Below are 20114 nucleotides of genomic sequence, written 5' to 3'. Positions count from 1 at the left end.
ATATTCATATGCAATCCAGAACAGTCCTCTCTTTGGAAGTTCTTGCCCTTCATATCTTCCATATATGATGAACGCTTCCATATTCTATAGCTTCCATACAGCTATATAAGCCTCCATTATATAGCTTCCATATGGCCTGAAGTTCCCGATCTGCCTACACTTGGAAGCTAAACAGGGTCAGGCCTTGTTGAAATCTGGATGGGTGACTTAAATGTTGTGAACAGCCCAAAAAGCTTTGGGTATGGGCAGGACAGAAAGGTAGTGCAATAACAATAACCAAGATGGGACCCTGCCCTTCTCCAAAGTTAGCCTGCTATAACTCATAGGAATGGCTGCACGCACATGACATTTCTTTCTTCCTTTTGCTAGTGTGCTCAGGATGAAAACAATGGACATGACACCAAGAAACACCCCACTGCTGAAAACAAAGCTTGACAGCTCAGGACAAGCAATGTCCCCCTTTGCCACTAAGGGGAGCCATGTTGTATACTTCAGACAGAAATTGCAATTTCATGGCCCCTCCTAAGCTTCAATAGATCTGAAGAAAAAGATGCCTCTGTTACGAAGTGTGTAGAAGATAGATAATCTAGTGGAGTCACACTGAACAGTACTGTATATCTTATGGCAACCAGGAATGGCCACAAGAACCTCAGGCAGAAGTTTATACATGCATCAAATCTAAGCAAGAAGATGAGATGCTTGGCATTGTTGGGCAGAAGCGGGAGGCTGTGTTGCATCCTTCAGCTTCATAGTGCAATTTGAACTATTTTGCAGAGAGAACAGCGTATCTGCACTTGTCCAGCTTTCTTCTCTGAATAGCAGCAACCAACTCATATAATACTAGATTAAGAACTTCTACAGGTTTTTTTTTAAGGAAGACATAACTGGGGGATTAGAGCTGCTCTATCTTTCTTTTCTAAAATTATGTACAACAGGGAAGCCACTGCCACCACGACCACCATTTCAAGAGGACCCCCTTCTTGAAATGTAGCAACCAAAGATCAGTACTCATGGGGTGAGTGGAAGGGTGACAGGAAACGGTTCTGTAAGTGGCAAGCCGTGCCTCTCATCACAATTGGGTGATATTTACATGGTTTCAAACTAGGCTCCCTCTATTTACATGAGCAGCTTTTCTGTTTGCTGAAAGTATTTCAGCTTTCCCTTCCTCTTAACACACTTCCTGCTTCTGCCTTCCCTTTTGATCTTGAGAACCAATTTTAGTAGAAAGGTGAAATGCGAGGAAACAAACAAACAAATGATGTAGTGATACCATTGCCCAAGCTTATAACCAGCTTGTGAATAGCCGTTTGCTTATTCTCGTGTAGCAACTAATGACAGCATCCAAGCAAACAAGGAAGGAATTTTTTATACATTGAAAGGAGCAGGTTCTTTTAAAAAGAAAAAGAGAGAGAAAGGCTCCTGGTCTGCATATATGACTTGCACAGGGCACTAACACCTGTGGTCTTCTTTGCAAGGCTAGTTTACAATATCAGTTCCTGAAAACAAAGGTCTTGCTGCTGGAAGCAGTCATCAGTGTACAGTGGGGGTCACCGCACCAAATGCTTCAGCTGAGGGTAGGAAAAGGAAAGCTGTGTGTGGACAACACATTCCAGCGCATTTATGGAACTGACCCTAAATGAGGAACTGGCACGGTATTTCATACCTCATCCATCCCACTAAGCAAAGTCAGGACACTACACTGGTGCTAGCACAGCCACCTTTCTGGGGGAGGAAAGGAGGGGAAAACCGGTAAAGAAACAAGAAGGGTCTTGACAATTCTCCCCTGTTGTTACAGCCACTTCAGCTCTGACATCAGGGTCTAGGAAATCTCTGTGGCCTTGATTCCATGACAGAAAAAAATTTCCTCGCCTGAAACTCATGCTTAGATTCTAAGCGTTTGCAAGTATGATGCTAGTCCACAATAAGGCAGAGCGAAGAATGAAAATGTGTGGAAGTGTCAGCTGATGCCAAGCTGCGCAAACTAGGAACTCCATGGATCAGGCACGTGTACCCTGTGTCTTACTTACCACCAATGCCACTTAGAGGCAGAAACTGCAAACAAGTTGGGCTACTTGCAAAACAACCCCAAATGTGAAGAACCAGGTGATACCAGAGAGCCAAACCTGGGCCACTGTGATGCATGGCTTCCAGTTTTGGTGCAACTGGGTGGGGGTTGGGGTTATGCGGGGGGGGGGGTGTACCAAGACGACTGTTTCTTTGTACTAAGAGAACCCTAGCCAATCTACCTGCTTACCTGACAGTAGTTCCATAGCTCAGATTAAAGCCTCACACAGTCTGTCACATGCCCTATTTTACAGAGAATAGTCTGCTACTTGAAGAGCTACCAGAGAAATGACCTCTATTTTGAAGAGCTAGCCAGTTCAAGTCTGGTTTAAAGCTAAAGAACTAGCAGAAGGAAGAACTGGGCCTTGAATTCACCCATCAAGAGCACCTGGAAAGCGGACTTAGCAAGTCATATAGGTCACAAGGTCAGAGTTTTCCAAAATATGGTGAGATATACAGTGTTTCTCATTAAATGATAATAATCAAACTGGAGAAGAGTTTAAGGAGTGCCAGAAATAAATTTTAAGGACAGTAGCATAGAAAGGCAGGCTGTCATTCATTTCATACAATATATTTGTATCAATATCATAGAAAGATTCTGAGACAGGACTGTCTGAAGGCATATTCCTGAGAGCCAGAAACTGAAACACTGGGTTGTAATTCATGGAACCACATTTAGTACAAGAAACATGCAATATTGTACACTGGGTGAGGTGGGGGCACGGGAGAAAACAAACCTTCAAAGTTCAAATTTAAAAAGAGGAGAAACTAGTTGGGTCCTGGCATTACACAACGATCTGTGCCTCACCAAAATATGAACTAAATGTGAGTCAAGAGAGTGACGTTACAGGAAAGAGGAAATTCCAATATGAACAAAATATGTGGGAGATTAACAGTGCCATTCTATTCAGTACCAATAAGACCTCAACTTAAATATAGAGACCTGTTCTGGCAACAACATTCTAAAGACTTAAATAAACTAAAGAGGAGTTTTGGGAGAGAAAGATATATGCTAAAAGGCTTTGAAAGCAGAGCAGCACAGAAAGGTTGTGGTTCATTTCATACAAAATATTTATATTAATATAATAATAAAGCACAGAGGCACAGTTCTGGGTTCGGGCACACTCTTTGACAGGAAGATGTAATTAGGGCTTTCCAATTTCAGAACAGATGAACTCCAGCCAATTTTAGTCCCCATTTTAGGGAAAGAGAAATCGCAAAAGCAAATACACACACACATGTGCACATGCATACAGAGAGTGCAAGAGAACCTGAAAAACCAGAATGTGTGTACCCTGACTCATATGAAAGCCCAGAGTAAACATATCTTGGTTTAGCTTTAAACCAAGCTTTGAACAAGTTTATTATGCTGAAGGGAGATGCTGGAAGTTCTTGTTGACCGCATGTCTTCTTCCTCTGTCCCAAGGGATCCATCTTCCTGCACCAACATCAGCTTCATCTCCACTTTGCTCTCTCTTAGTTTTATTTTCTTCCCTCCCAATACACTTTTGTGCTCTGTAACTAGGATCATGCCTGCATGGATATTTTAAAAAGTTAATGATTGGCTGAAGCTGGGAAAGCTGTCTTGTAAAGTACAGTTTTGAGTACCGCTATTTTTGAGTACAGAAATAGCGGTACTCAAATTTTTTGTATTTTTTGAGTACAGAAATAGCAGTACTCAAACTTTCTGTAATGCATACAGCCCCTGCCAAATTGAATCAATGTATTGCAAAGCAATCTTCTAATCTTCCTCTGGCCTCCATGACAACACGTTAAACCTCATTGCCTTCCAAAGGATTGGAATAGAATTCCAAATGCACTCTAACACCTCTTGGGTTGGAGGGATTCTGGAGTGCTATTTGTCTTGTCAAATGCACTCTACCATCTTTGTAGTTCTCCAGATACTTTTAGTGTTGCCACAAAGTGTTAAATGATAGCTGCTGCAGCATCAAGTGCCTATGATGGACCATACAGAAAACAGCTGAAGGGAATGTAAAGGCACAGCTCTTGAAAGCAGAATATTAGATCAAGCAGGACCGCTGAACTGATCCAGTAAGATTGCTCTTACATTGGAACTTAAAAGTAGCAATTTCATACTTCCACATTCAACCATTTAAATGGCAAAAGGCTCTAGGTCCCACTCCCCTTTACTCAATTCCATTAAATTGGTGACTAGTTCCCTTTTTGAGTTTGTGGGACATCTAGAATTTTGAGAGTATTGTGGGTACTCTTGGAAAATGGCTACCTAGAGAAGAAGTATGGCTGATCACAAATTTCTCATTTCCCAGAAGACAGAAAGGTGTGACTAAAAGAAAAGTATGGTTTTGGCACAGGTGAGGTCAGAGTGCTAAAATGGAAAACCACTATTTAGGTCCCAAATAACAGGCCAGTAAAAAATAAAAACAGTCTTAATAAACTAGAAATCAAAAGGGGCAAAGAACCAGACAAGTGCCACAAGAGGTATCTGCAGGGGCACATTAGTGTCCAGGGCCACCATGTTGGAAGACACCAAGGTGAGGTCATATTTAATGTATTGTAAACTGCCTAGGAAGGCCTTGGCAGTCATAGGTGGCCTATAAATACATATACATATGTATAAATAAATAAATAAATAAATTTTATGGGAAGCTGTCTAGAAGTAGTTTTTAATGCACAAAGAGACTTCAACTTTTAGGAAGGTCAGAAACTGAATATCAGTCAGCATGCACGACAATTACCAGGAAGATCACAAGATGAATTTCATCCAAGATCAGAGACTGCCTCACTGTTTATACAGGATAAAGCAATCCACCTCAGGCCAAACCAGATGAGACGGCTATAACCACATTTCTTTAATCACGCGTCTACTCTATAAAGCAGCAGGAGAAATGTTATTTTAAGGTACAAAGAAACAGGAAGATGAAGTGATCTGAGTTAGCAGGGCCCCCCTGGATACAGAAAACCTGGTTGCCATCGCCCCTGCTTCAAGGTAGGCTACTGCGCAATGCAGAACAGATGAGGCTGCCTTGGAAAGGTGTGAGCGCTCAAAGCCTTTAAGCTGCTGGCTGGAACCAGACATTGAGGAAGCATTTTGCCCATACTTAAAAAGCTCTGCTGGCTTCCAGTCCATTTCAGAGCACAATTCAAAGCACTCATGCTTTCTTTTAAAGCCCAACATGCAGTTCTTACTCTGCCAACTGAGGTTAGGCAGGTGGCTATGGGTGAAAACAGCCTCTGCAGCTGCAGCACTACATTTGTAGTTCTCTCTTGCCAGAGAGGTTTGCTGCGCACCTGCCATACGTGCTTTCGATAGTTTTAAAGTTTACTTGGCTTAAGGTGCAATCCTATGCATATTTGGAAAGAAATAGATCCTACACCTCCTAGCATTTCCCAGTCAACATGGCTGGCTGGGAAATGCTGGAAGCTCTAGGACCTTTTCCGGTCTACTTTAGGTCTTCTTAAGGTAGGACCTTCAGTAGTGGCCTTACTAAACTTTTATTCTATCGCCTTGGTAGTTTTGAGTTAGAGGGTAATGCAGAAAGTATTTTAGGCACATGCCTCCTCCTTCAACTTGCCTCCCTGTGATCAGTTGCCTTAGGCACTTTGCACTCACTTTGCATTTCCTTTGGCTGTCTGAGCCAGATGGAGAAAACAAATTTGGGCAATCAACCATAACAGGTAAGGCAGAAATGCCTGAGGTTTCACCAACCCACATGCACTTTCTAATGTTAAAATAAAACCTCTTGTTCTCCACTTCATACATGAACTGAAGAGACACATCATTAAAGAAACATGCTGTCACTGTCATATTTAGTAACATCTAGCCCTCAGCTGGCAAATGTTAAGGTAGTATACTATTTCATAAGAAGGAGTGAGTATAGCGCCTTTGGTGATGAGAGAACATTTCTATTTTCTGCCTCTAGCACCAAAATACCTGGAAAAATCTCTGATAATCTCACTGTTTTGCACCTTTGAGGCCTCCCACCAGAGTTCCTTCAGTGTGGGACTGGAACTAGTAACGGCTGAGCAGTTAGTAGTTGGGGTAGTAATAGATAGCACAATGAAAATATCAGCCCAGTGTATAGCCATTGTGAGAAAATGGCAAACTCCATGACAGGCACAATTAGGAATGGAACAGAAAATAGAATTGCAAAGATCTTACTCTTCTTATACAAATTCTTGGTACAACCACACTTAGAATACTGTGCCCAGTTCTGGTTGTCTCGCCTAAAGAAGGACATTATTGATTTGGAAAAAGGGCAGAGAAAGGCAATGAAAATGACTGGGGGCCTGGAGCATCTCCCCTGTGAGGAAGAGCTGCAGCAACTGGGTGCTTAGCTTAGAAAGAAAAGTTAAGGGGAAACATGACAGAGGTGTTTAAAATAATGCACTGAGTAGACAAAATGGAGAGGAGGTCATTTTTCTCCCTCTCCCAAAACATCCAAACCTGGGTTCATTCCATGAAGCTGATTAAGGGAAGATTTAGGACAGACAAGAGGAAGTACTTCTTCGCAGAACTTATAGCGGAACTATAGAATTTGCTGCTGTGGGAAGCAGTGATGGCCACCAATCTGGATGGCTTTAAAAAGGGATTGGGCAGATTCACGAGGGAGGAGGAGGAGGCTATCAAGGACTAGTAGCCTTGCTAGTGCGACCTCCTTCAGCGGGGCTGGCATGCCTGCACGCACCAGCTGCTGAGGAGCTTGGGCGGGGGGGGGGGATCCTGTACCCATCCTGCTTGGGGGATCCTGTGGGCGGCTGGTTTGCCATCGTGTGTACACATGTAGGGAACCTTGCTCTGATCCAGCATGGCTTTTCTTATGTTCTTATTTTCATGATCAAACTGAAATTTACTTGTGGGACTCCAGTTTGGCTGCCAAGAACCAATCCTGGGAAGAGAAGTGGAGGTGGTCTATTTTTGCTCTACGGCAACTTCTGTTTTCCTCTGCTTTTTCCCCCTAACTAAGATCAAGCTATGTATTGAACCTCCCTGTTTCCATGATCAGGCAGACAATTCTCTTTTTGTTTCCTTTTCCAAGAACCTGCACACTTGCCTGATTAAACGTTTGTTCAGTGCTTGATTTTTTCTTTTTAAGGTGGCTTTTCACCCTTAAAAACAGCTGTTCTGAGTAAGGGTGACTGCCACTAGGGCCAGCCAATCAGCATCATACAAAACTCTGCTCCAAGGAAAGGGGCTTGGTGACTGGCACAAGAGCCAGTCTGGTTTCTGCTTCAAGGCAGAAAAACAAGTTATCTCTGAATTCAGTGGGAATGAAAACTATGCAACTGTGTCAAATGCAGTCAGAACACTTCCACAAAGGGTTCACTGCAAAAACTGCGTACATTTGTCTGCTCTGCTAGTCTTTTTAAAATTAATATGCAGAGTTGTGTTCAGCTTTCAACACTATTAAAAAGTGTACAGATTGACTATATCATACATTCATTTCTCAATTTAAAAAAGAGTAGCATTAAGCCACAAGTCACCTTAGAACAATCACTTTAATATTAAAACTGTAAACCGCCCTGAGACGTCTTAAGTATGGGACGGTACAGAAAAGTTTTAAATAAAAAAATGAGTAAATAAACAAGACCTTTTCCAGAGTTCATAGCCAAAGTGTAAAATTTGAAAAATGGGGTTGCAAAAAAAATAAAACAAAACAAAAAGAGAAAGAGAAAGAGAGAAACAAGGAAGTAGGATAAAGTGGGAAAGACAAATCAAAATTTGGATCCTATGTACACTTCTTTGAGAATAAATTCTGTTGAGCTTAATTTAGAACAAGAACAAACAGGATTATATTGTGTGTGTTCTTTTTCAGTGAATATGAAATTTCTTAAAGATTGACTCATACTTTTCAGCATTTGAGGAAGGAAATATTGCAAAATAAATGCATCAAATGGAACAGAAAAATAGTGGCTGGGACCCATCTGTTGGGTTCACAGAACGTACAGGCAAATGAAACATCCCCCACCCCCAGTTTTTTTCCTATGTTCAACCCTTGGATTAAAAATAAAACCGATAACCACTCAGGCACAACATCCCAGCAGAGTAAGATCCTGAATCTATCTCCAGTGCTCCTTTATTGAGACAGGAAGTCACTGCATTCTTCCACAGCACTCAAAAGTGTTTCACTGTTCACATGCTGTCCCAGTGAGGATCTCAACCTCCGCTTGGGAACACAGAAGGTTGAGAGTGTTGTCCACAGCATTTGCCCCAGGACAGTTGCCTTAAAATGACTTGTGAATTAATTACAGCCTATGGAGAAAATAAGACAATGCTTCACTACTATTTAACCCTGTTGTATTCTGTACCACAATACACTGATGACAAGTAAACTGGCAAAACTGTCCTGCCTTTCTACACTACTTACCCGCTGGGAATTCATTGGGCTGCACCAGGTCCAGGAAAGAGTGTACCATATTGAATAAGCCCTGCAGGCCATCACTTGGGACAGAGGGCAGAGGGTGATAGTCTGGCTGTGTGAAGTTTTTCGGAGACATCCTAGCATGCAAGTGGACACCACAGGTTCCAAGTGAAGACTGCAAGGAGATTCAGGAGTTCTCCTTCATAGGAATCCCTTTCTCTCACTGCCGTGGAAGGGCAGCAGTCCTTTGCAATGATTCCTATTCACCCTCCACTTGCACCACCAGTCCAGTGAACTTGGCTGTCTACCTGAAACAAATAAAGCAGAACTGTGAGTGAGCAGGTCTAGCCCAGCACCCAACCAGGAAAAGACCAAATAGAAAAACTATCAAACAGCACCTGCTTCCTTGTCTGAGTAGAGATGGGGTGGAGAGTGCAGTCCAGATGCACAGACACACACCCTCCAGGGCTCAGGTTATGGAAGGGAACGCAAAAGGCCCTTAATAAACATCACAAGCACAACCACCACACCAATATTAGCCGCATCATACCACCTTGTAATCTTTTAGAAACAAGTACCTAAACGGGCTTGCAGAAAAGCTCGAGGCGCAGGGGCCCCTCTGCAACTCCTTTCAGTGGGGCGCTGCCACCTTCTCCTCTACCAACCTCAGTATATTCTTAACAGCATCAAACAGTCAATGGGCAGAAAATACTGTTATCTCTGGACTGGGGCGAAAGGAGTGAAAGAGCAGAACTGCAAATGTGAAATAAGATGGAGCACTGCCTTTCTCCCCAGCAGACGTAGACACACATGGTAGTTTCAAACATGTTCATGGCCTTATTATTTAGGGTAAGCTTTATAGCTGAGAACATAACAAAACCATTTTTACACCTTGCGCCTTAAATCCCAAAATCTGGTGGGATCCTTAAACCATTGACATGCCTACTTTGCAGCTGCTGAGTTACTAATCTCTTCTGAGATTATGGGTTGGATCCAGATTCGGTTCTACTGAGAACAGACCGATTGAAATCAGTGGCATTTATTATTACCTTAATCCGCACTGATTTCAATGCTCTATAGAATGCTCTAGTTCTGGATCCAACCTATCGACCCCTTCAGATCTCTCTGTCCTTAAATATCTAACACGATGCAAGAATACTCTCGAGAAGTTACTCCCCGCAGCCGAGAGTTCTCACCTGCTGGCGCACGCATGGCCCCGGCTACACCAAACAGCGCGGCAAGCGAGGCGGCACAAAGGAGGCGGCGAAAGGCTGCTCTGCCAGAGTTAAACGTGGGCGCTGCTCCCTGGCCCACTAGGGGAGGGAACCAGTCGGCAGGTCAAGCAGGGCCGCGCCGCGCCGCGCCCGCGCCCGCGCCCCGCTGCGGACTGCGGCTCCAGGTCCTCCGCCGCCCTTGAGAGAACAGCCCGGGGAGTCTAAACTTCCATCCCCTCCGCGGGCGCCCGACGGGAGCGGCAGTCCCGGCGTTCAGCTCTCCTCCCCTCGACCTCACTTTCTCGCTGCCGGAAAACTGAGGAGGGGTGGAGATCTTTTTTTTTTTTTTTTTTTTTTGGGGGGGGGCTTGCACACTTTCCTATCCCCCTCAATGCCCGGGGAGGAAGGGGGGCGCGCTCACCTGGTGCTGCCGCCTCGCGGACACTGGGGGGCGCCGTCTGTGCGGGAGGCGGCGGCGGCGGCGAGCGAGGGCGCTCCGTCGGGCGCGGAGTCCCATAGCGGATTTCCTCGACGCGAAGCAAAGGGGCTGGCCCCGCAGGAGTCGTCTCACCTCCTTTCCCATCCAGCCCCAGCCTCTCCCCGCCCTGCTTTTCCCTGGCTCCTCTCTTGGCCCTCCAAAAAGCGAAGGTTCCCGGCTAGGCCCCCACCCAGCCCGTGGGCAAGCGAGGACCACCAACACGTGTGATCTTTTGCTCCTGCGAAGCCTCCCGCGGGCCGAATCACAGTTCTTCTTTTCCTCGCTTTTTTAAAATAGGGGCTCGACTAAGCTCTCCTCTGGCTTTCATTGCTTGGGATTTTTCCTGGGAAAGTGTGGGACGGACGGAGAGCGAAGTTTCAGAAGTGAAAGCGGGACTGTGCAGCATGGCCACTTCTTTTCTGCAACGAGGAGGGGAGCCCTGCAGGGTCAGCCCGACCCCCCTCGCGTGCATTCCCAGTGCCTCGCCGACAGCCGTCGCTGCCTCTTAGCTCTCCAGCTGGAGCTAATGTTTGCAACGAGGCGTCACTCGCTCGGTTAATGTGCGCTTCCCAGCCGGGTGTTGTACGCTGGAGAAAGTGTCTTTTTACTAGTAGAGCTCCAAAGGTATCCTTTCCACACACACACTCCCCTCCACACCAAAGCACGCACTTTCCGTTCGTCACGATTCATTCATTCTTTCATTCACTTGAGCGGCATTTCCGCATTTAAAAGTACCCATGGCAACGTACCATATAAAACGCTGCTCCGGTTCAAACTCCCACGGTGGGCATTAGGTGTTTCCCGTGTTAGTAACCAGTTAACTAAGCTGGCCGCGTACGTGCTCTCGCCTGCGTTTTGCATGTCGTCCCCCGGGTTACCTGGCGGGCTCCTTCTTCCTCTCCCTCATCGCCTCGGGGCAAGTGGCCGCCTCAGGAACCCCGAGGCAGCAGCTGGAGAAGAGAGAACCCACGTCCTCCGCGGAACACGGGGGAGCCAGGTGTTGGGCAACTCGCCAAAAGTGCGCCTGTTTTCTCCTCCCCTCAGGATAAGACTGTTCTTAAATATTTCTCATGAGGGCAGCTGGGAAAGGAAGCCCCACCTCGCTTAAACCAGTGAGTGGTTTCAGCCTGAGGGCCAAATTCAGTTTTGGAGGTTTCAGGGCTTAGTTGCAGTGATGGTGGAGGCAAAGGTAAAAGGCAGGGGAGTGGGGTGGGGTGGGGGGCAAAGGCCCTACCTTCAAAACACCAGAAATGCTACTTGAGCCATTAAGTCCTATGCTTGTTTAGACAGAGAGAACGAATGAATCTCTGATTCATTCCTGAACATGAGGGCCTGTCTATTTTCATGATAGCAATGGGCAAAAAGTAGGTCCGCAGGGATATTCACTCAATAGGGCCAGCCCAATACATTTGGCTACCAGAGGTTCTCATTCCAAATCTAAACGCTAACTGGGCTGTTTTTTAAACGGACAATGGAACAGCATCTTCCACTGCATCTGCAGGCAGCAGGTTGGGTTAGGGGTCTTAGGGCAGACCACTTGGCACTCAGCTCCCTCCTCCAACTCCTTGCTACTACATCCCAGCATATGCTGGCTGAGGAGCCCTCTCCCTTTGCTTGATGGTAGGGCTGGCCTGGACTTCCAGCATTCCTGACCATCGGCCTTTCTGGCAAGGGCTTCTGGAAGTTGAAGTTCAAATGGAGGTCTAGCTTTCCCCACTCTTGCTTTATGCCAGTGAGAAGATGTTTGAGTAAAAGCATCCTGGATTTTAAGTGTCCTCATTCAAAATGGCATAATGCTTTATGTCTGACAGTCCATGAGAGAAAAATAAAAAAAAATACGGACTGTGTTAGGATCATGTTAAGGGAATTTTCTCTGCCTGTGCTGATTTATAGTAAAACATTCCTCTTTTACACAGTGAGTTTATATAACACTGAATCTTTCAGAAACATAAACTAAGGTTGAGTTAGGACAATTGTTGCATTAGGCAGCTGGATAAGACCCTACCCGCCTGGGACAGATAGCAATAGTGCAAGAGTGAAATTCAAACCCCTCACAGGAGTTTGAATCAGAGTTAAGCACCTAGGCTAAAAGGTAGACCCCCCTCAAAAAAATGAGGTCTACTGGAGCCTGCAATAATCTTTTTAATGGTATTTATATAGCAGTAATCTTTTGTTTTTATGTATATAGAAATGTTTTTCCTAAAGATTTCTGTATTTTCTGTTAACCCGGAACAAGTTAATGTCTGAACATTAATAACTAAGTAGTTAACTAAGAATATTAATAACTAAGTTAGTTAAGCCCTTTAAAATAACTAGGTAGGCCAAGCCTAGCTCAGCCCACCTTGAATCCAGTCCAGCCTTGTCCTACCTGGTGGCCTCTGGATATTTTTAACTACAACTCCCAACATTCCTGAGCATTGGTCATGCTGGCTGGGACTAATGGAAACTGACATCCAAAACATCAGGAGACACTAGCTTTGAGAGAGATAAATTAAGCCAGATGCTCTTTTTCAATGGGGAGGAGAAACTGCAAGATAAGGTAGAGGATCCATTACTGTGATGTTGCTAGCACACAAAGCTACATCTTGCTGGCATGAAATATGTGTTACTTCAGTCGACCAAGGAAAACTAGGTTAAATGTGGCCGTCTTAGAGGCTAAAAGGTGCTAGTATCCCCACGTTGCCAGTCTATACTTAGAACGAAGAACTTTGGTATGTTTCTGTAGTAGTGTAGCCAGGAATGCTGTCCACTGATCGTAAGTATTCCCTCTACCAGGTTTGATGACCCTGTAAGAGTGGCACCAGGATGGTAGGTGAAATAACATTTTTCTGTTAGTGCTACTATGTATAAGAAGATAGGGAAATATTTACCCACAGGACATTTGTGGATTGCATGAATAAAGTTTTGAATCTAAAATATGTGTCTCTGTTCCTTTGAGTCATATGGTACAGTTCTGTCTTCAAGGTCAGTAAAAGGAATGATTTGGATGGCTGAAAAGAAAGAGATTCCATGGATGGGAATCTCTGGGAAGATTCCATTTTCTGACTTTTTGATAGGTCTAACAATTAGAAATGCATGATAGGAATGAGCATGTTGGACATTATCTTTAAAGATATTCACAGCTACATTGTTTTTCTTGGAGAATATAACATTTAGCTGATCAGCAATGGAAATCTACACTGGAGGAACATAAACTTATGAAGCTATGAATGTATTCCCTTCCAACTACTAGGTAAAGCTAGCTAAAAAAACAGAAAACAAAGAACAGACCTGCCTAAACAGCTGATATATCCTATCATATACCATCAAACACCTAGAAGTAGAGGAGAACCTTAAACTGGCACTGAAAAGATGACAGTGTTGGCACCAACAAACCAAAGTGGAGAGATCATTCTAAAGTCAGAAAGATGTCACTAGGAAGACCCTATCTCTCCTTGTCATCCTCCAAACTTCCTCTCCCATTTGGAGAAAGACCTTGGATGTAGATTGTAGTATCTTGGTAGATTTAGCTTGGGAGAAACCTTCCATCAGCTATTGTGGTCCCACTTGGGTAGGGCTTTGTAGTTTAATATCCTAAGCCAAAATGGTTTTAGGAAATTACTTGTGCATACACTTAAATATAGAATTATTTTATTAATATAACAAACATGATTTAATATAATTCAACAATTAAAATATCAAGTGATCAGTCCTCTGATGTCACTTACAGACACATTGTATCTTCTCCCATCATGGTCAAAAACATTTGGGAAAGGGAACTGTAAACATACACAGCCTGGAATAGAAATTAGTTTTTGTTTTCAGTAATGTCCTAGAAGTGCCTAATTCTGCCTAGTAAATATGTTAAAGCATGCCTTTTAATGTCATTAAAATGTCTGCTGCTAAGTATAGAAGTTTACCTTATCTGAATTGTGATTTGCTTCCACAACCAACATCTCTGGTGGAGAAGGCTGAGCTACATTAGGGGAACCTGAAGATTCCATTACAGTTGACAACAAGAGCGGGTGGGAGGGGGGGAATGACAAGACCGAGAGGGAAATGTAGCAGGTAGAAAGACAGGGACTATCTCAATAAAGTGCAGGGGGATCAGCATATCCTATAATTCATTTGTAAACGGAAACAGAATGGCTGACAGCAAACTCAGAGATGCAGGCACTATGGAAAGCCATTGGTGAAAAAGAGCAGAGAAGTATAAAAGCAAAACACTGGAAGTAGTAGTTAACAGTACTTTTTCACCATTACAGTTGGCCTATTGGATTAGTGCCACAATTGTCTGTTATTTATTCACTTTATCATGATTAAGAAATAGTATATCATATTGTTAGGTAATATGTTTCATATTTGTTACCAGTGAGAATTTCTGTTAATTTCTTAGATCTGTATTCCAAACTTGATCACTAATATTTTGATCTCTTCTGATCAATGCTATTTGCCTGCTTCCTGAGCAGAAAGTTAAGAATGCAATTCTGTAGGCATGTATTTAGAGGTATGGCTAGCGTTTGCCTGCAAATAACTGGGCATTTCTCTGGGTTTTACAGAAACATATTCAAGTACGTGATTAAGAGTCTAATCCTATGCATATGTAGACAGAAAAAAATCTTACAACTCCCAGCATTCCCCAGTCAGTCTGGCTGGCTGGGGAATGCTGGGAATTGTTTAAACAGAAAAAGTCCTGCCTGCATAGGAGCACACCATTACTGAGCTTTTGCTTATGAGCATTTTCTCTCAGTATGTTATTTATTTATTAAAACATTTCTATGCCGCCCCATTCGCCGAAGCCTCGGGCGGCTCACAACGTAAGTTAGTTTTCAAAGCAACAAAGGACATGTTTGTACTAAACAGAAGCCTCTTCCCTCTGAAATTTGTCCTGAAGCAGTTCCTAACTAGCAAGTAATAATAGTATCTCCTCTGTAGTAGGAGTTGCAGGAGAGTGGCTAAGGCGCATGGTGATGTGCTTTTGAGTCTATTTTTAAAAATTAGATATACTGTATATCCTGCCTTTTATCTTCCAAAGAACTCAACATGGCTTACATCATTCTCCTCCTGCTCTCAATCTTAACCCCAACAACCCTGTGAGGTAGGTTGGGCTGAGAGTTTGTGGCTGGCCCAAAGTCACCCAGCTCACTCCACTACCGATCAGCGACTCGAACGCATATTGCCTGAGTCCCAATCCTGCGCTCATAACCACTGCACCACACTGGCTTTCTGGTTAGTAGCAAGAGGTGGATAGGTTTGCTCCAACTAGAAATGCAAGTCAGAAATTCCAAATAAATCTTGGCAGTGGCAGCTTTTGACATTAAAGCTATCTATTATGCCCAGGGAAGTCTGAAGTATGGAGGTAAGTTGAAGCTATGAGTCCTTATTAAAAACTATGTTCCAATTGTGAAGAGATTAGTGAAATCCATTCTCTAAGTAAAACAGAACCTCACATATCTATTATTGAAATATCCACAGTTAGAAATGGGCTTTCTTTTTTCACTTGGTCTATCAGGTTCTCCATTCCTCACACCGTTCCTGCTCCAGAAGCAAACACTTTCTGTGGAGCTTGTACCAGCAACTGCTAAAGCTGTCACTCTGTGAAGCCTAGGCCATGAGGATTTTTTAACAGGGATTTCTTTGCAAAACTGACCTAGGCTGCCTTGGGGTAAACTGAACCAGCCACCTGGGAATCTGAGTTCCTGGTTCATCCTTCCAAAGGGCACTCCTTAACAAACAACTCGTGACTCAGGAAGGTAACTGTTTTGCAAGAACAAAAGGGAATAAAGCCCAAACATTGGGATTCAACAAAGATTGCTGGAGTAAGATTTCAGGGTTGCTTGCTTCCATGAAGTTTGTTCTTTGCTGTCGAAAAAATACAGATGTTGAAACTGGCTTAGTTTGCTAGATAAACCACTCCAAATGAGAAAAGACCTGGTTTCTGAAACAGTCAGCATTTATCATGCAAGGGTAGGACAGAAAAAGCCACATGTGTTTATTTAGTTACATACAAAAAAGAGGAACAAAGATAAACATATTGACAGTAAGACAAATTCCAAATCCATCTTAGCACAGTACCTTTATTAGGCCAACCAAAAGCTCACAAAAATGTCCAAGCACTTGAGATCTTCTGCCATCTTCACCAGAAATGGTGTTACATAAAACATGTTTGAAAGGCAGGGTGGGAAATGAGGAGGAAAATCCTGACAGGATGGTTTTTCATTGGATCTGGATAGAAGACACTGTGACTTTACCAAATCAGATGTTTGGGTTTATTTTCTTTTTCCCATTTCACCTCCCTCCCAAACCAGCTTTTTGTAACATCTTTCCTAATGAAGTCTGGAGCTCTTAAAACCTTGCATGTTTTACAGAGTGATCTTTGGACCAAAACAAGTATTACACTAATGTGGACTTTGGAATTTATCATTTGAAGGGTCTTTAAATTTTCAGCTGAAAAAGGCTTAACAGTAAGCCTGTCCCAGCCCTCAAACATGCCATCCAAAAGAGGGAAAAGGTTTGGGAAGGAAAAAGAAAAATGGAAAGCTCAGACACTAGATTTCGTTCTTATAGGTGTTCATTCTGGTAGGGGTTCGGGCAAACCAAGCTCTCCACAGCAGCTTGTTCTCTGGGTGATGAATGGGCCTGGTCAATATCCTCTCTTGACAGGATCCTCCTGGGATGCAGAGTGCAGCCTCCCGATGGTCTTTGATCCACTAGCTGATGTATGAGTCCAAGGTGTAACGACTTCAATTATATCAGAACTTAGAAGGTATTGAGGATTAGTTTCTCCTGAATGTTTTCCAAAGCATTGTCCAATTGATAGAGACCCATTGGAGGAAATGAGAGAACAAGAAATGGTTTCCAGCATGTGGGATGGGAAGGGTACCCAGGTGCTGAGCACCTTGCACTTCCTTCTGAGGCTCTCTCTGCCCCTTGTGTGCAGTTTCTAACATCTTCATTCTCAGGTGCTCTTGCTTGTGGATTTGAAGACACCTATAGATACTGTAGATAGTAGTTGGATGACAAGCAGGAACCTGAAGAAGTGGTGGGAGCAGGAGGCAGGTGGCTGACGGAAAGGAAGAAATAATTGATGGCCTCTTTGGAGAGAGTTAACATTCCATTTTTCATTCTAGGCAGGTTACATCAAGGAGAAAAGCTCCAAAACTGACGTGGCTTTAAGTTTATATATCTTGCCTTTTCTCTTCCAAGGAACTCAAGGTGGCTTATATAATTCTTGGCTATTGGGTGGTATAAAAACCATAATAAATAATTCTCCTCCTCCTCCTCCTCTCAATTTTATCCCAACCACCCAATGAGGTGGGTTGGAATGAAAGTCTGTGACTAGCCCAAAGTCACTAACACAGATCTCCTGAGTCCCAATCCCACACTCTTAACCACTACTCCACACTGACTCCCCCCCCCCCAAAAAAAGGATGGGGGGGCAACATGTAGGAGTGTCCTGTTAGAGGTATAGTAATTGACAACTACCCATTTAATTTCCCTTAAAAGGAATTCTGCTAAAGAGTGGTTTTAAAACAGCAAAACAACTCTAGTGTATTTCTTCACACATCAGATACAAAAAGTGAAACCTGTAACTATTATTTTAAACTCCAGAAAAATGTAAAAACCGAAGTTGGAACTGAGCTCTGTAAAGACCAGGCATTCAGGCCACAGTTGACAAAAGAGGCAAAGACGTGTGCTGACGTGAGAAAGCACTTATTTGCTTAAGGATACCAGCCTACTGATGTGCACACAAAACAAACAACACACAGCAGCCATTAAAAAGGGCCACACCCTCACCCTGGTCTGCTCGGGAACTCTTCTTTTACTAGTCACTGAGGGAGCGCCATCCAAGGAAAGGGGCCCAAATAGATCCAGATTTCTAATATACAGTGTGAACGCTCACCTCTCAGGCTGGTTGTCCAGATGGTACAGAGGGAGTGTTCCGTAACAGCAGTGAAACAGCAGAGGCCATTTCCAATGGGCCCATTTGAGCTGACAAAGAGACTGGCAGGGTTTGTCAAGCTCTACAACATGCAACAGCTCTCCTTCTGAAGCTTCCATTCTCGTTTAAGGAGTAGCTTGTGAACTGAGGAGCAGAGGGTAATGGAACAGGGGTGATACAAGAGCCACAATGGGCACACTTTTCCCAGCATCCATGTTAAAAGTTCAATTTCCGTGCTTGCTTGCTTTTGCTTTAAGTTGGCCTGCATGTTTCTTTCATCATAGAAAGGGGGTAGCCCAGTATTTGAAGCACTAATTTGAGGTTAGACAGTAAGCAGTAGTGGGAATTAAGTATTATAATTGTCACAACTTCCATAATTTCTGTGCCTTTTCTCTCTTCCCTGTGCTGTAGCCCCTTTGGCTGGAATTTAGACTGCAGGTCACTTCACGCAGGGATGTTTTTGTTTTATATTGCTTTGGGTAGTGCTCTTTGCACCAACAAAATAAATAAATAATGCAATGATTTGTTGTGTTGGAATATATTCCAAACATTTTTTTCCTCAAGGAAACTACACTTATATTCTGGTTGCATAAAATCTTTTCCAAGCTTTTTTCAACAGTTTGTCTAGTTCAGGGGTCGGCAACCTTGAACACTCAAAGAGCCATTTGGACCCGTTTCCCACACAAAAGAAAACAGCAGGAGCCGCAAAACCCTTTTGACATCTAAAATGAAGGTAACACTGCATATATCATTTTTTACCTTAATGCTATGTATATCTTCATTATGCTTTAGCTGCAGCTCCTGTTCAGTCACTAAAAATTGTTATTTTTAATCTTACATTATAAATTAGGACTCCTTTCATATATTTTGAATAGGAGAACAGCTTCCTGCAGAGTCAAAGTCAGTGCTAAAGGGCTGCATGCATTAAACAGCAAACCCCATTAGTTCGTCAGCAGTAAAAGCAAATGAATCTACCCACGTACCATTCAACGTTTGGTTTTCTTCAGAAACTTTTCTTCGATTTATCCATGGTTGGCCTACCAGGGGGGAACCCAGTAAATCAGTGCAGGTCCACAGATCGGCGGCTGTGCCGGAGATATAGGTGTGTTTAGTGCAGGAGATAAAGGTGTGTTTAGTGACTGATTAGCAGATAAACAGTCAAGTGCTGCGAATTGTGACAGGTCCCAAGCACAGCGTTCCTGAGTGGAGCCTCGAGCAGATCAGTGGCTGTGCCGGTGCATGTTTTGAGCGACGGAGCTGCAGCAGAGGGGTTCAAGAGCCACGTGCGGCTCCGGAGCCACAGGTTGCAAACCCCAGTCTTGTTCATCTGTTTTAGCATTAGGTTCTATGCCATTTTCCTTGGTAAAGGAAGTTGTTCCCCCTGACTAGCAGAGTCTTCTCCAACCTGTTGACCTCTACATATTTTGGATGCTGACTTCCAGAATTCCCATCCACTGCCCAGATTGGCTGGGGCTGATGGGAGTTGTTGTTCAGAGCATCTGGAAAACACTCGGTTGGGAAAGGCTGGACTAGCATGTATCGGCATGCAAATAAACCTGCCTTGTACCCATTGGCTCTGCTTTCTTTATTGCCCTCTAGGTAGCCCACGTAAAGAATAAGCACTGTGTGTGCTTTCAAGCTCAGCATCAGTGGTTAGCCAGGCTGAGCAGGTGGGCAGCCGAGTGATGAGAATGATGCTGAGGGCCACCACGCTCAGCTTGCTGCACAAGAGCTCAAGTCCTCTCCAACAGAGCAACATACCATTGTTCCCCAGGAACAGGTATCCGGGAGGTGCGGTGCAATGGCAACAGCCTGTCTAATGTAAGCGGTCACTCCGCTCCATTAAAGATCGCCCGGCCAGTAGTGTGTGCACTTGTAAATACATTCATATATACATAATAAAACAGAGCATCTTCTTTTTAAAGAGCTTCACAGGTCTAATCTCAGTAATTGCTACTGCATTTGTGTAAGGCACATTCGGATATAGATATAGAGAGATGAACTTGCCTGTATTAAAAAGAGAAACCCAAATGCTACTTTTTTGTTGTTACGGGACTTGTTAACTAGCATTTCTTAATCTGCAGGGTGCTGTGTTT

General features: G+C 43.7%; 1 protein-coding gene and 1 long non-coding RNA gene across 5 annotated transcripts in view; both read right to left on the bottom strand.

Moving 5' to 3' along the window:
- The window catches only part of LOC123026858 (prominin-1-A-like), a 38585-nt gene extending 27512 nt beyond the window's left edge, over positions 1-11073 (bottom strand). Inside the window, exons 1-2 of one of the 4 annotated variants that reach the window (XM_044436971.1) lie at positions 10976-11073; positions 8412-8713 (exon numbers count right to left, since the gene is read on the bottom strand). In XM_044436971.1, coding sequence (XP_044292906.1) covers positions 8412-8541 — 130 coding nt within the window. In that variant the 5' untranslated portion in view covers positions 8542-8713; positions 10976-11073. Of the gene's footprint in view, positions 1-8411; positions 8830-9601; positions 9657-10040; positions 10084-10975 lie in introns of those variants that run through there. The other 3 variants (XM_044436961.1, XM_044436978.1, XM_044436952.1) reach the window with 3 other exon arrangements.
- A 2637-nt stretch (positions 11074-13710) lies between these two features.
- LOC123026846 lies at positions 13711-18767 on the bottom strand. Its single transcript, XR_006415397.1, has 2 exons — positions 17980-18767; positions 13711-17139 (listed from the first exon to the last, which is right to left on the bottom strand). It is a non-coding gene; the product is annotated as an uncharacterized LOC123026846 (long non-coding RNA).
- Positions 18768-20114: the final 1347 nt, after the last annotated feature.

Source organism: Varanus komodoensis, unplaced genomic scaffold, assembly GCF_004798865.1.
Source record: "Varanus komodoensis strain SLA01 unplaced genomic scaffold, ASM479886v1 scaffold1, whole genome shotgun sequence".
In the NCBI taxonomy this organism is placed as follows: domain Eukaryota; kingdom Metazoa; phylum Chordata; class Lepidosauria; order Squamata; family Varanidae; genus Varanus; species Varanus komodoensis.
This window is presented reverse-complemented; position numbering and strand designations above follow the sequence as displayed.